At 32.9% G+C, this 16,796-nt stretch overlaps 2 protein-coding genes across 8 annotated transcripts in view; one reads left to right on the top strand and one right to left on the bottom strand.

Moving 5' to 3' along the window:
• LOC127701625 (terminal uridylyltransferase 4-like) overlaps positions 1-16,796 on the bottom strand; it is a 697,935-nt gene that overhangs the window by 159,154 nt on the left and 521,985 nt on the right. For 3 of the 6 annotated variants that reach the window (XM_052205606.1, XM_052205638.1, XM_052205646.1), the window contains exon 1: positions 8,449-8,543. The exons of the other annotated variants lie outside the window; for them this stretch is intronic. The gene's annotated coding sequence lies outside the window, so the exon portion shown is untranslated. Of the gene's footprint in view, positions 1-8,448; positions 8,544-16,796 lie in introns of those variants that run through there. 6 annotated transcript variants of the gene reach the window in all.
• The window catches only part of LOC127701662 (RNA exonuclease 1 homolog), a 67,532-nt gene continuing 59,695 nt past the window's right edge, over positions 8,960-16,796 (top strand). For both annotated transcript variants that reach the window (XM_052205665.1, XM_052205658.1), the window contains exons 1-2: positions 8,960-9,140; positions 13,866-15,637. In XM_052205665.1, coding sequence (XP_052061625.1) covers positions 9,029-9,140; positions 13,866-15,637 — 1,884 coding nt within the window. In that variant the 5' untranslated portion in view covers positions 8,960-9,028. The remainder of the gene's footprint in view (positions 9,141-13,865; positions 15,638-16,796) is intronic.

The following is a 16,796-nucleotide window of genomic DNA, read 5'->3' as shown; positions in this document are numbered from 1 at the left end:
CCCCAATAATTCAATTTTTGATGAAATCAAACAAAGTAAAATTTTGGACCCTTTGGACCTCAATGTGGACCAATTTAAAAACGGGGCCCAAAATCCAAAAACTTAATACACGGTTAGATTCAGCATATTAAAGAACCCCAAGAATTCAAGAATAAAACCCTATTGAAATTGATCAAGAAATAAGCAATTTATAGGAAGTATCTTCTTTTGCACAATACTGTGCAATTGATTATTTCTTGCTATTGCGCAATACTGTACAATTGACAATTTCTTGCTATTGCGCAATATTGTGCTATTGGATATTTCTTGCTATTGCGCAATACTGTGCAATTGAAGATTTCTTGCTATTGCGCAATACTGTGCAATTGAAGATTTCTTGCTATTGTGCAATACTGTGCAATTGAAAATTTCTTGCTATTGCACAATACTTATAATATAATAATTTACACATCCTGTTTGGTGTGTATCTCCTACCATATCATTATTATTTGCTTTTAAATATAAATCAGAAATAACCAACTTAAAATGGAAAATTTTAAAAGAAAAAAAAAAAGGAAAAAAAGAAAAAAAGAAATCCCCCCCCAAAATTTTTTGAACCCCCTTATGATTCATCACCCCAAACTCAATCTCAGCCTTCCCTTTGTGGTATGGTACCTTGCAGTACAATTTCAGAGAGATCCATACACTTGAACACAAGTTATTGTCTGGAAACTAGAAAAATGCTTATTTTTGGCCCCTTTTTGGCCCCCAATTCCTAAACGTTTCGGGCAATTACCCCCAAACTCAATTCCAGCTTTCCCTTTGTGATATGGAACCTTGTAGTACAATTTCAGAAATATCCAAGCACTTACACACAAGTTATTGTCATGAAACTAGAAAAATGCTTGTTTTTTGCCCCTTTTTTGGCCCCTAATTCCTAAAATTTTGAGGCAATTACCCCCAAAATCAATTACAGCCTTCCCCTTTGTGATATGGAACCTTGTGGTACAATGTCAGAGAGATCCATACACATACACACAAGTTATTGTCTGGAAGTTACAAAAATGCTTATTTTTGGCCCCTTTTTGGCCCCTAATTCCTTAACTGTTGGTACCATAACCCCCAAAATCAATCCCAACCTTCCTTTCATGGTATTGAACCTTATGGTAAAATTTCATGGAGATCCATTCACTTAAACTAAAGTTAGAGTGCGAAAACCAATGTGTCTTCGGACGACGCCAGACGACGCCGACGACGACAACGACGACGACGACGACGACGACGCCAACGTCATACCAATATACGACCAAAAAATTTTCAATTTTTGCGGTCGTATAAAAACTGCAAAATTTCCTTAAAATTACCAATTCAGGGGCAGCAACCCAACAACAAGTTGTCAGATTTATCTGGAAATTTCAGGGCAGATAGATCTTGACCTGATAATCAGTTTTACCCTATGTCAGATTTACTCTAAATGCTTTGGTTTCAGAGATATAAGCCAAAATCTACATTTTACCCCTATGTTCTATTTTTAGCCATGGCAGCCATCTTGGTTGGTTGGCGGGGTCATCGGACACATTTTTTAAACTAGATACCCTAATGATGATTGTGGCCAAGTTTAGTTAAATTTGGCCCAGTGGTTTCAGAGGAGAAGATTTTTGTAAAAAGCTAAAGACGACGGACGACGACAGACTACAGACGACGGACGCCAAGTGATGAGAAAAGCTCACTTGGCCCTTCGGGCCAGGTGAGCTAAAAAAGGGGGAGGGTAATTAATTTGATTCCAAATGGCTTCCAATGTATACTGTATAAACATGCAATAATATTTCTGATGAATTTATTGCTTCAAAACGTCTAGCACAATTGATTCTTTGTGGATTTTTTTGATACTTTTAGGGGATTAAACGATTAAATGGAGCTGCCAATTTTGAAGGTAAACGGATTGCATGCAGATTCCAGTTACCTTTACTCAAGAATACTAGTTGGAAGTACAGAGACAGCAAATTTAATTACAGAAAGGAGGAGAACTTCACATGTATCCTTTATATCTGACACACAATTTTAATATTATAATACTGAATATTATAATATTTGAAATTGAACAGCGAGCATCATTAAGGATGATCGCTACTCTTGTTTTTGACTTTTTGTCAGATATTCGGAATCCTCTGGTTTTATCCATGTAGTGCCATTAAAAAAATTTGCCTACTAACGCCTACTTTTCTTTTCATAATTTGATTACATATAGTTTAAAATGCCACCTTTGAAAATCTTATTAAATCTTTGTTATTTTTTCATAGTTTTTGAAAGAAAAAAGGTGCCAATGTTAAATGTATGAAGAGAACCATTTCCCACCAAATTTTCAATGGCTTTTATCTCGAATTCAAACAAGCACACGGACCCTTCATTTTTTTCTGCTTTTTTAGTTCCTTTATTTATACAGAGTTCATGAAAATGGTCGGTCCTGTCGGTCAAAATGAGGCTCGGACCAGTATTTTGAAGGCTAGTGCCGGTCCCAATGACCGATGTAAAAACGGCCGTTGTAGTGCATATTTCGGCACTTTTTTACATCGGTTATTAGATGTACCGCAACTGTTTCCAATAAGTGTTTACATCGGTTATCAGATGTATCCGCTGCCAATTTCCGGTACTGGTTTACGGATTTATTATAAACAAACCAAAGCGGCGATCTACACGTGGCCTTCTTAATTTGTCCATAGAGCCATCCCTGGCAAACAATTGGCGATTGAACCCTACAATGGAGCAAACAAATACTGTAACAGCCGAGAAAGTGATTCAGATGATGAAATGGATAGTGAAGATGACTTTAAATAAGAACAATCAGAAGACCTGAACTGGTCTTTCATTGTTAATTTGCCTGTGGGTGCGAAGAATAAAACTAATATTAATAAAGTTATTTTTCGATAAAATATATGTTATTAATTTTTTTTCAGGATAAAATTGAGAGATTTTGTAGGACTGGCTAAAATTTTGTAGGACTGACAAATAATCATGCTTTTAGGTCCCATGACCGACGGGTCAAAATAAGTTTTCGCGAACTCTGTTTATATACTATCATTTCAGAATAGTCTTTTAAAAATCTTGTTATTTTTAAACAGAGTAGCGAACATCCTTAAGCCATGGTGAACAATGCATATCTAAATACAATTAAGACCATGAAATGCTTGAAGGTGTTAGTGAACATGGGAGGAGAGGGTGGGGTAGGTACCATTTTAATGTTCTAAATTTATTTCTACATTCAATATTCAAGAACATCTATTTCGCATTCATGGTTATTCTAGAATATTCAAGGATATTGCACATTCATCATGTTCATGGTTATTCTAAAATATTCAAGGATATTTCACATTCATGGTTATTCTAGAATATTCAAGGATATTTCACATTCATGGTTGTAGGATACTTCACATTCATGGTTATTCTAGAATATTCAACCATTCAATATTCATGGACATCTTATTTCACAGTAATGGTTATCCTAGTCAGTATATTCCACTATTCAATACTCATGCCAGTCATGGTCATCCTTTTTCACATTCAAGAATATTCTGTAGATAAATATTCATGATAATTCTTGGTAATTCAGTTCATACAATATCAGAGCTCCGGATAAGCTGCGTATTTGCGTGATCACGCAATAAAAATAATTAAAAACCCAATGCAATTGCCCATTGCAGGGTTCAATAACCCAATTAATTCAAAGGAAACCCCAATTATATGCCAAAAACATGGGTTCTTAACGCTCTTATTCGCTATCGTTTGCGTTATTTACCCTTACTTGATTACAGTCGTCGTGTAAATCTATTTTTATAATATTTATAATTGGAAATGTCCTTTCGTTCTAACAATAGAGTCCTGCATCAAGTAGCTGTAATGGGTCCCTGTTGAAATTTTCCGTTGCTCAAAAGGTACACGTGTTTATGAAAACATTTCGATCTTCTCGGCGTTTATCCAATTAGCGTGTGACATGCTGTCATATTTTTTCGAATTGCTCAGGATTTATCATAACATACAATGAATTAAAACGAAAGTAAATGTCCGGTAAAAATATTGAATAGAAGCATGTTTTCGGCTTCTTTTTGATAGCTGAGGGAAAGTTATGATGATAACAAGACTCAGCTAGTGATTTTAGGAAGTGGCCATTGAACCCACGGGCGTGTTTGCGTACCATAACGAGAACATTGCTAGAGCGATAAACACGGGGTTCCGTCAAAACAAAATCAGTTGGAAAAAGTGAAAGGCCAAATCAATTATGACATGATATGTAGTTTGAAAGCATCGGAAACCAAAAGTTCTGATAAGGGACAACTTAACCCAGATTTACAAGGTTGGCAAAAAAGCGGTCAATACTAGTATTGACCATGCCGGCGGTAAATACCGGTAAATACTGGGAAATACTGGCAAATACTGGTCAATACTGGCAAATACTGGTCAATTGAAAACTAGTCCCTACCTCAGGTCAATTACTTGGTAAATGGATAGATATAGTCACAAGGCAGAAAGTCACTTATTTACTACATTGTAATAAGACAAAAAGTCACAATTGATTAGTTCATGAACATGGTTTAATGAAGATTTATCAAATATTAATTTAATCATACAACAGATATAGTCATTAACACCATGAAGTCAGTCACTTAAGAGAGACTATATAACATCTGATTTTCTTAACAGTTATTTTGAAAGATGCAATTAAAAAATTAAAAAAAATTGTTTTATAAATATATATGTTATATATTTATTAAAAAAAAACATTTCCTACATTTAGAACATTTTTATCATGCTGTTGAATAGTCAGGAATTAATTCATTGTTTAAAACAATCTTTAGAAATAACTTTTATGACTTTTTTCCTGTTATGTCAACATTTATTAGGGGACAGTTGTTATAGTAATTAAACTTTTGACACCTGTTAGCCATATAATAGGTAATGTTCTGATAATCTATATTGCTAGTCACTTGTAATTCTATTTACCTGTAAAATTCAAACCTTTTCAAGAAAAAAATATCTTGATTTATACATGTTAGAATAACTGATATAGCTGCTCAATTTTATATGTATACCAAAAGTATGCAATATCATTACCCCTAAGAACTAAATTAGTCATTTTTAATGTTTTAATAATTAATAACATACCAATATCATTCATTTTTATAAATTGAATCATGCCAAAGGAATAAAGTTTTCCCTCATCAACCATTTTTTTACTAGAATTGATAGATAAGTCAGTCAAAAGAAGTATGAAAATTTCAATTGACCAGTATTTGCCAGTATTGACCACTTGGGGAGTATTGTCCGGGGCGGTAAATACCGGTAAATACCACTGGTAAATACCGGGGGTGGTAAATACCGCCCAACCTTGCAGATTTATGTAAATTGAATTAAACGAAAACAGTTTATATATTATTTTTTTCATTTTAGTTGATGAGTGAATACACATATCCGTTTTTTACGTCAATGCAGCTTGACACTTTCTTTGTTTTGGTCTAATTGTTCTAGATGCTTAAGATAGTTGTCTTATTGGCAAGTGCAGTATAACATTGTCATTTATTTACTTGATGTTGCAGAATTATTTGTAAATTTAAGTTGAATGTGGTCTCCGTCATTATAAACCACCCTATAAACCTCAAGGTTTTGGGGTATATCTTAAATCTGGAAACTACTTTTTATTTTTATTAAAAAGTAGATCTGGCAAATAGGTGAAAGGACTAGCAAAACTTTCTTACAGCACCTAAATTTCACATATATTACACAAAAATCTAAACACTTAGCCACACCTACATGTACCCCAACTATAATTAAACTGTAGGGTGATCATATGGGATCTAGAAAGGCAATTAGTTCCTGTCCAACTAGTGACACCAGCTGCAGTTTACATAAGTTTTGAGAAAATACAAAACTGACAGAACGTTTAAAACGGGACACAAATTAAATGTACAATTGCTCGTCAGTGAATAAACCAAATAAAACAGCTAGCACATATTCTACAAAGAAAGAAACACATTTTTAAAAGATGGAAACACATCTGGGGTTGATATAATGTGATTATAACATGCTTAAATATTCAATATTGTGTTGATGAAAAAACCCAATACATTAAGGAGCTTGGTGGTGAAAAACCCAATTTGATATTTGCTTGAGGGGTGAATAGGAATTGTAAATGCAATTAAAAAACTTTATCACCCAATTACATAAAAAAATGGTGGGTAAAAACCCCAATTTGTGAATTCTTATCTGGAGCTCTGCAATATTCATGTATATTCAAGGTGCCATTTAACATTCATGAATATTCATGAATATTCATGCATTGTAACCTTGAATATTCATGAATATTCATTAATATTATTCATGAATGTTCTAGAATTATTCTGGAATATTCATGAATAATTCCAGTTCATGAAAGCAGGGCTTTAAGAACACCAATAATTCAATATTTGATGAAATCAAACAAAATTTAATTTTGGACCCTTGTATTCAAATACAGGGCCCAAAATCTTAAATCTAAATACACAGTTAGATACAGCATATCAAAGAACCACATGAATTCAAGACTTTGAATTAAACCACATTGATAAGCAATTTATACAAATTATTAGAAAAGTATTAGAAAAAATGGAGAGAAAAAAACAATTCCAAAATAGTATTCCTCATTAATACAAAGTCTTTAAAAAATCTATAAAACTTATATAATTACCTTAATTATTTTTTCAAAATATCTAATAATGAACAGTTAATTTCAAACTATATCAATACATAATTTATTCTATAAAATTAGATATGATGCTCTATCTATTTTCAACTATGACTTAACTTAAAATTTCAATTAATTGAGCAAATTTAAAACATCTCTGAATTTAGATTTTGATTAAATATTTAATATAGCATAATAGCATAGTCAGGCCTCTACAATAACTTTTTTTTCAACTTGTCCAGTAGGACAAGTACATACCAAAACTTACTTGTCCGAATGAAATTGTAACTTGTCCAAAATCTTAACAATAACCTTTTTTGCATTTTTATTTGATTGAATTAAAACAATAGAACAGAATTTGATTTTAACATATCTTTTGCAATACTTTTCAATAATATGAGTCGAGAACAACTGAATCTAGTCATGTCACATGGCATAGTTTCTAGTTTTCATCATTGCCAAAGTCTCATCAGACCCTGCACATGAGGCACCGTCTGATAGGTTTGCCAATGTACACTCATTGGATTTGTATCCTGGTTTTTTCAGTTGAAAAAAGTTTATTCAAATGCAATCAATTAAAAAAAGAAGATGAGGTATGATTGCCAATGAAACAACTCTCTGCAAGAGATCAAATAACACAGAAATTAACAACTATAGGTCACTGTATTGCAAGTATTGTTTTTTTCTACAAATATGATTTTGTGAATTTTATGGTAAATAATTTCTTCATTTTTATATAAAAAATATTTTTGTTAAAAAATTAGGGGTATGGTATTTATTATAAAGCAACAGAATAAGGTAGGGAAACGAGGTACTGATTTGTCTTGGTCCCGAAATGTCTCCTGTGTTACCAAACTGTCTATTAATTATGTCTATTAAATATGTCTCCTACGGTGCCAAACTGTCTATTAAACTTGGAGCCGAATCGCTTCCGAGCTGGTGACGAACTGTCTTGTAAAGTTACCTTATCTACAAAGCGCAGCGATATTCGGATCAGAAAGACTGGTTTCCGAGAACCTGTTAAAAAGTACCTGACAAAGAACCATTTTAAGTTATCGATTGCAAGTAAACATGTCAAATTAATACTTGTTTTTATCTTCTTTTCTTGTTTTTTGTTTATAATTACTTTGTTCATCAAAGTTGGATTAAATTTATTTTCTGCATAATATTTTACTTGTCCCGTCGGACAAGCTTGATATAGATTTTACTTGTCCGACCTTTTTTTCCTCTGGTACCGGACAATCGGACAAGCGTTATTGTCGAGCCCTGATAGTTTCTGACACAGAATGAATGTGGTCTAAGTACTTATATAATTTTAAATTGGACATTTACCAATTATGGTACAATATCCAAATTCTAAATACATGGTTGGAATCAGCATATCAAAGAACCCCAAGAATTCAATTTCTGAAGAAATCCAACAAAGTTTAATATTGGGACCCTCAATGACAATGTGAACCAATTTGATAACAGGACCAAATGACATAGAAGTTAACAACTAAAGGTCACCATGCGGCCTTCAACAAAGAGCAAAACACACACCGCATAGTCAGCTATAAAAAGGACTGAAATGACAAATGTAAAACAATTCAAATGAGAAAACTAACGGCCTGATTTAACAAAACAATGAACGAAAAACAAATATGATATACAGCAACAAACGACAACCACAGTTTGTTAGTAGTTCGTTCGTTATTGATACAAACACCTGCCACATAATAGGCAACTTTAAATGAGTATTGAAAGTGACACCTTACATTTAATTCAGTCTTCTTTCGCTTCGTGTTAAAATTTTCTCCATAAAATTTATCGACATCTTTAAACTTGGAATGGTGGGAATTAGAGGGTGTTGCTAATTTCAGTCCAATAGTTCCGTACCGAGTCTAATAGGTCTAAAGTCAGTAAAGAGCAAAATTAATATCGAGATTAGGTCGAAAGTAATGAGTTTGTCCTACGGCTTGTTATATACGATTTATCTAAGGGCATACGATACAGAAAAGATCTCTCGTTGATTTTTCTTTATAATTTTAACACATAGTCAATTTTAAAAATAAAAAAAATAGATACCCTCAGTTTGAAATATGTATGTTTCAAGTAATAACGCAAAATTTCATTTGTCAATATTTTCCGAAAAAAATACATATCTTTGAAATGAAAAAAGATGTTTTTGCCCGTCGTTTTTTTTTTTGCAAAGTGTTCCTCAATAATTACCACCTATTATAACGATAGGTCGATGTACAGCGATACCTAAACTAGCAGTATTTTATTGACAAGGGAAATAATCAAATCCTATGAAGCAAGTTGTGAAATAATGAGAATAAAATATACACATTCGTCATGTTTTCTACTGCTGGTTATTTAAAAGGACTCAACTGTCCATTCTTTATCAGCGGACTGTGTGAACGACCATACTGTCATTTTAGACATTCAAAATCAGAACCAGAGGAAGGTAACGATAATTTGTTGAAAAGAGACAATAGTCAATAGACAATACAGCAATCTCAATTTTTTTTATGCATGAGTTACACCGGTTAACACCAGGTCAGTCGGCCGAAACGAGGTCATCGAACAAGCGGTTCTTACTGTGGTCTTAACAACATACGCATTATGACTTAAGAATTTTACGCCTACGGGAAAGTGCACAAATTCAAAAGTCGTCTATCATATCTTTTGCGGAATAAAAAGGAGACACTAGCTATGATTTTTCTAACGAGCGGTTCCTACTGTGTCGTAATAACATAAGCATTGTGACATAAGAATTTTATTGGAAAGTGCACAAATTCAAAAGTCTGTCATGTCTGTTGCAGAATAAAAATGAGGCGCTAGCTAGGATTACGTTGAAAACGTAAAAATAAAGAAAAAATTTGTTACGTTTTAGACTAATTACCTGAATAGACCTTATCGCTATTTAGGAATTTGCACACTTGAACTTTTGACATCATATGACAATCACTTTTCCTTTGTGGCATCAGACATTTTCTTTTGTGACGTCAACATTTTTCGGGAACCTTTGTGATGTCCAGTAATTGCGAACAAATAGTGATAAGGTATATGCATTGTCGGGTTGGGAACTGATTAATTAAGGATGTAACCATAATATTTATGTCTACAATTTCATCGCATAATATGGTTAACCATATCATTTCCATTATCAGAAATACTCTTTTACTCTACTCTGATTTCTCACGTCATTTAAACCTTTTATGGGCTAACTGGATCCCTGCATCTTTGAACTGATAAAGTAATGATGATTGCTTGACATTTTTAAACATTTTTTATTCTTATGTACATGTACATAATCAGTCGGGGACTTCCTTAAATGAGTGATTTTTAAATCACTGATTCAATTAACATTTTGTCCACAAATGTTGGAAGTAAAAGTTGTCTTTCTTTAAAAATCACCTATTTAAGTAGTACAAATAAATCACTAGACTAAGTGATTTAATTTTATTGTAGCTTTAAATATATAATAATGATCCAGAGACTAATTATGTTGCTAAAATTATCAGAACCAACGTCTGTGTTGATAGGATGACGGGTCATGTCAGGTGATGACCTTGTACTGAATCTGGGATAATGACATGAAAATCACTTGTTTAAGTATCAAACCTCTCTTTTCTTCCAAAAAATCACTTCTTTAAGTATTATTATTTTAATATTACCCCCACTAATTTCAACACCCGCAAACAGTGAAATTTTGATCGCGAACAGTAAAATTTTATTACATAATCTGCAAGATGAAACCTTGAATTTTACAGGAAAAATACTCCCACTGCTGGGAAAACTCTGTTAAGAAAGTATCAGTTCATTATGTAAAGCCTTCATTATAGCATTTATTCAACAAATATAGAATTAACAGCTAAATGATTGCATCCACATTTTTGCGCCTGTCCCAAGTCAGAAGCCTCTGGCCTTTGTTAGTCTAGTGTGTTTTTTAATTTTAGTTTATTTATATGTTTTGGAGTTTAGTGTGACGTCCATTTTCACTGAACTAGCACACAATTTTATTTTAGGGCCAGCTGAAGACCACCTCCGGGTGCGGGATTTTCTCGCTGCATTGAAGACCCATTGGTGGCCTTCGGCTGTTGTCTGCTCTTTGGTCGGGTTGTTGTCTCTTTGACATATTCCCCATTTCCATTCTCAATTTTATCAAAGGCATAAACCTTGCTATTTTAAAAAGAAGAAAAAGGTTCATTTTTTCCAATTTTACTTATAATAAGATATAATCAAAACCCATATGTTTAAATTTTGGTAAAACTACAAAATCACAATTTGTGACAAAATTTTCGAAATTGCTTCTTAAATGAGTGATTTTTTAATCTCTTATTTCAGTAATTCCCCTGACTGATAATCTAAATAACCTTGCATGCAATTGCCTTGGCTCACACCGAACAGCAAGCTATAAAGGGCCCCAAAAATGACTAGTGTAAAACCATTCAAACAGGAAACGAAAGGTCTAATCTATATAAAAAACGAGAAACACTTATGAACCACATCAACAAATGACAACTACTGAACATCAGGTTCCTGACTTAGGACAGGTGCAAACAAATGCAGCAGGTTTAAACGTTTTAATAGGCGCCAACGTTCACCCTACCTGAAACAATAGTGTAACATCACAACATAGAAGACACACTATAAAATATCAATTGAAATGGCTTAACTCAATCAAAAGACATAATAACAAAAACAAGTGAACATACACTGAACGAATGAATTTGATCTATGACTCAATGTAAATACAAAATTAATAAAACAAGGGGGTTAGATGTTTAACAATATCAGAAAGACAACCATAACCTTGGACAAAATGTCGCCAAATAAAATAACGTTCACAGGTAAATAAAAATAATTTTGTTGTAAGGTATACATGGAGTTCAGACATAATTTTGTTGTTCCTAGTACGAGAACAAAAGTGAAAATTTATCTTCATACCAAACACTTATCAAAGGTGGTATATATTAAAAATAGTGAGACTAGATATAACACTGAATAAGTAAACATTAAATAACAAAAATACATTACAATTTGTATCAACAGGTCAAATTAACACGAAAGTACGATTTGAGAGTACTCGCAGTTACTGAAAGCTAGTTAAAAGCCAAAAACAATTAATAATAAAAAATCATGCATCAGAGACTAAAATCAACTAAAATACATCCCAGGAATTTGTGCAATGACAAAATAAAATAAAACAAAATATCGACAGGCAGTAGGATAGTTAGGAGTTAACCTGTTAATAAATATGTATAATGTTATATATATAGATAGAGTAATCTCTATATACATGATATATAGAAAATGAACGTGGATGTATATTTGTACATCCCAAAAAACCGTTTGAAAACAATACAAATTTAGTTATGTTTTAATCTGCTGATGACAAAATAGATATTTGTGCCAATGTAAACTATATTAAAAGATCTAATTACAACATTGGTATTTAAAGATAACCGTTACTAATAAGTTTGTTTAAAGGTTTGATGAGTTTACATGGATCACATAGTGTTTTCTGTGCTTTTAGTACAATATTACCGTAAAATTAGGATGTGAAATACCTTTTTTAATAATTTTTTTACAGGTACAGCAAAATTTACTAATCGAATCTTTGTATCTATGAAAGAATTTAGTAAAAGTTTTAAGCAATTTATGGTAACGAAATCACTGACTTAATAATTTACTAGTGATGCATTGATTATGTTCTTTAAAATCTATGACATCAATACACACACGGGCATAACGAACGAGTTGGAATATATAAACACTGTATGATGGAGCCAAAGGAACATTAATTGCCGTCTAAAAAGGGAAAATTAACAATAGGGAATGAAAAATTGTCTCTTTTGTCGTAACTTTTAGTATGGAGTTTCCCTTTAAAAATTGAAATGTCTAAATCTAGAAAAGGACACCTACTGCTGTTTATGTTAGATTTATTTAAAGTAAGTTCCTTTCGGGTTAATTTCAGTAGTATATTTAGAGAACTCTGGATTATTTAACGAAAAAATATCATCAAGATAACGGTAGGTATTGTTGAATGTATCAACCAAATGTAACAATGACATGTCTTTACTGAGTTTGGTCATAAACTGAGATTCATAGCAATACAGGAATAAATCTGCCATTAAAGGGGTGCATTTAGTGCCCATAGGCATCAGACAATAACTCAAAAACAATTTCACCAATTTGCAAGAAACTTTGGTGAATTGTGTATTTCTATCGACATGAGCTCCCTTTTGATTTTTATAAATTTCAGACTATGCGTTTCCTATTAATGGGGTTTTATTCATTACAAAAAGGGGGATTTTCCAGTTTTCGGACAATAACTCAAAAATGCTTTCAGCATTTTTTTATGAAACTTTGGTAAATTGTTTATATCTATTTTTGTAAGCTCCCTTTTGATTTTTATAAATTTTCGATTTTACGTTTCTATAAGATTTTATTTGTTTATAGTTTGACAACAGATTTACTAAGTATTGCGCAACAGCACAGTGTATTGCACAACAGCAAGAAATCTTTCATATAACCAATTTCAAGTTCTTTGACTACATTTATTCAGAAATCTATAATATATCAAATATTTAATTACAATCCAAATTCAGACCTGTATCAAGCTTGAATATTGTGTCCATTTTTGGCCCAACTGTTCAGGGTTGGACCTCTGCGGGCGTATCCAGCTGCGCTCAGCGAAGCAGTTTATTTCATTTTGTGTGTATTAAGTATGAGAACTGTGCTGTTGCAACTCTGTCCAAGCTTAAGGTTAGGGGTTGGGGTTGAGTGCCTGCTAATGTTTCAACCCCACCTGACACATTCTGTATGTGCCTGTCCCAAGTCAGGAGCCTGTAGTTCAGTGTTGATCATATTGCCGTTTATCATAATTGTTTTAGTTTATAGTTTTGTACATAAATCAGTTTATTCGTTTGAATTCTTTTACATTTATCATTTCGTGTCCTTTTATAGCTTGCTATCCAGTATGGGTTTTGCTCATTATCGAAGACCGTACAGTGACCTATAGTTGCTAACGTCTATGTCATTTTGTCTCTGATGGCGAGTTACAATTGACTCATTGTCAATCATACTACATCTTCTTATTTTTATACAATGTATTGACAAGCAATAATTTGCAAAAAAAAATAACTATTTATGTAACTAAATAAAAAGAGTTTTCTACTTGTAGGAAAAGTACAAAAGTCTGCAAGCAACTCAGTATATATTGATAGCTTAGTTGATAAACCTTGGTCTTCAAACTCTTCAATACAGAGTGATGTTGTTAATAGCAAAAAAGTTGAAGGTGATTCTTTGAAAGACACACCAAGAAATATAATTGGCTACAACAAATATACAGGAGATCCTATATATGAGGATTTCAAACAAGAGACCTATGAAGTAGAAGGGCCAAGTAATAATGATTCAGCTAGTTTCAATAAATATACAGGAAAGCCTGTATACAATGGATCTAACACAACCAGTATTATAAATAACATACCTGAATACAACCCAACTCCTATTGCAGAGTTGAAGAAAAGCAATTTGGACAAGACTTCAGTGATTGACCATTCTCAAATCGAAAATTTGAACCAGTATGATCCAGAGAAAAATTTTTCTACACATCAAGTAACTGCATCACATTCACTGCCCTCAGCTCCAAAGAGAATATTGAGTTATGAGCCAACAAATATTCGTCCAGCAAAGCTTGCACGTAAAACTAGTTATGAATTTGATATATCAAAATTTAGTAGTGGTAGTGAAGAAAGTGAAAATGAAAAGGATAAAATTGAAGAGCAGTATTCACCTACAGAGAGCAGTTCATATCTGGAAAATTATGACAAAGATATAATTGCTGAACAAAAATTAACTGTTCCAGTCAATGAAAATGAAAAAGAGGAACTTCTATCTGTTGATACTAATGTGATGAAAGATGTTAAATACTTTGAAAATCTTTTATTGAGTAATCCAGAGGAATCCTCATTTGATGATTTACAGAAGAGTCGAACAATATGTTTAAACAAAGAGGATGGAAGTGTTGAAGAAAGACTGGTTAACAAAAAAATAGCAACACCAGAAAAAAAGGAGAAAAAAAGTGGAAATAAGTCACTAACAGAGTCATTAAAACTAACTAAAAAAAATTCTGATAGCAGTATTCATAAAAAATCTGATAGTTCCCATAAAGATACTGGCAAACATTCCTTATCAAAGTCACATAAAAGTAGGTCTAGTTCTCAGAAATCTCACAGTTCTCAAAAAGCTTCTAAAGGAGATGAATCTTCTGATCAAAAATTAAAATCCAAATCAGCTGAAAAAATTGTGGAATCAGACAGGAAACCTAGTTCTAACAGGAGTTCTAGTAAGAATAAATCAGAATCTAAACACACCAAAGAACAGCCAAATTCAAACAGGAAAGTTAGTGGTCATAGTGATGGAAAAAGTAAAGACTCCAAGCTCCATGTGTCAAAAGTGAAGAACCATTCTAGTAAGTCTCATAAGGATCATCATTCTAGTAAATCTCATAAAGATAACCAATCTTGCAAAAATTCTCTAGCAAATTCTCATGACAAGTCTAAAAAATCTGATGAAAGAAACTCTGGCAAAAATTCACATCAAAAGGAAACATCAGATGTACCACAGCGGAAGTTAGCAGATATTAGCAAGCAGCCAACTGTTAAAAGAAGAAGTGATGAACAGAAATCCAAATTTAGTTCAACAGGAAGTATGAAATCTGAGGTTCCATGTAAAGTGACTACACAAAGAGCATCATCAGACAGTAAACATATTGTAGATATTAACGTTGATTTGTTTGGTGAAGATAGTGATAAAGAAATCCTTGATGATTCTGATTTAGAGCACCACCCACTGATACATGCTGAAGACTTATCAGACAATGATACATATGATGAATGCTTACAAATTTTTAAAGCATCAGAACATTCAAACACAAAGCACAATTTAAAGGTAGGATTGAATCTTTATCTTATCATTCTCATTCAGTTAATTAAGAACAGTAAACTAAACAGTCCAAAACTTACACTTATTGTGGAACCTGAAATATTTTGTAGCAGAAGCGAGACACAGGGATCCTACATTCTCATGATTCTGGCATCGTCAGCGTCAACATTGATATTCAATTTGTGATTTAAAGTTTTTAGCTCACCTGACCTAAAGCTTTTCTCATCACTTGGTGTCCGTTGTCAGTCGTTATTGGTGTCGTCGTTGTCCATTAACTTTTATAAAAGTCTTTTCCACTGAAACTACTGGGTCAAATTTAATCAAAGTTTGCCACAATCATTATTTGGGTATCTAGTTTAACAAATGTGTTGGATGACCCGCCTGCTAACCAAGATGGCCAACATGGCTAAAAATAGAACATAGGGGTAAAATGCAAGTTTTGTCTATTATTATGAAAAATGTTGTAGATCATGTATAAATAGAGAAAATCTGACTTGGACAGAAATGTTCAGAATGTTGAGCTCTATCTATCATTAACATCAAAACTGTCAGACGACTTCTTCATGTTCTTATTGAACATGTTGAAGTTAATTACTTACAAATGACTTAAATTGTCCTTAAATGACAAGTTTTACCAATTTTTATACGACCGCAAAAAAATTTTGTGGTCGTATATTGGTATGACGTTGGCGTCGTTGTCGTCGTCGTCGTCGTCCGGCGTTGTCGTCCGAAGACACATTGGTTTTCGCACTCTAACTTTAGTTTAAGTGAATGGATCTTTTTGAAATTTGACCATAAGGTTAAATACCACAAAAGGAAGGTTGGGATTGATTTTGGGGGTTATGGTAGCAACAGTTAAGGAATTAGGGGCCAAAAATAAGCATTTTCTAGTTTCCAGACAATAACTGTGGAACGGTGTATGGATCTCTCTGAAATTATACTACAAATTTCCATACCACAAAGGGATGGTTAGGATTTGCTTTGGGGGGTTATGGCTCAAACCGTTTAGGAATTAGGGGCAAAAAAGGGGGAAAAACAAGGTTGTCCTGGTTAATGGACAAATACTTTAGTACAAAACATAATTTAAAGCAGTCATGCAGTGTAAGGGAGATAAATTAAATACATCATTGAAATTATCGCCCTTACACTGCTTTTAAATTATGTA

This window comes from Mytilus californianus, unplaced genomic scaffold (genome assembly GCF_021869535.1).
Source record: "Mytilus californianus isolate M0D057914Y unplaced genomic scaffold, xbMytCali1.0.p SCAF_1, whole genome shotgun sequence".
NCBI classification, from domain to species: Eukaryota; Metazoa; Mollusca; class Bivalvia; order Mytilida; family Mytilidae; genus Mytilus; species Mytilus californianus.
Note: the sequence above shows the minus strand (reverse complement) of the source record. Positions and strands in the feature narration are given on the sequence as shown.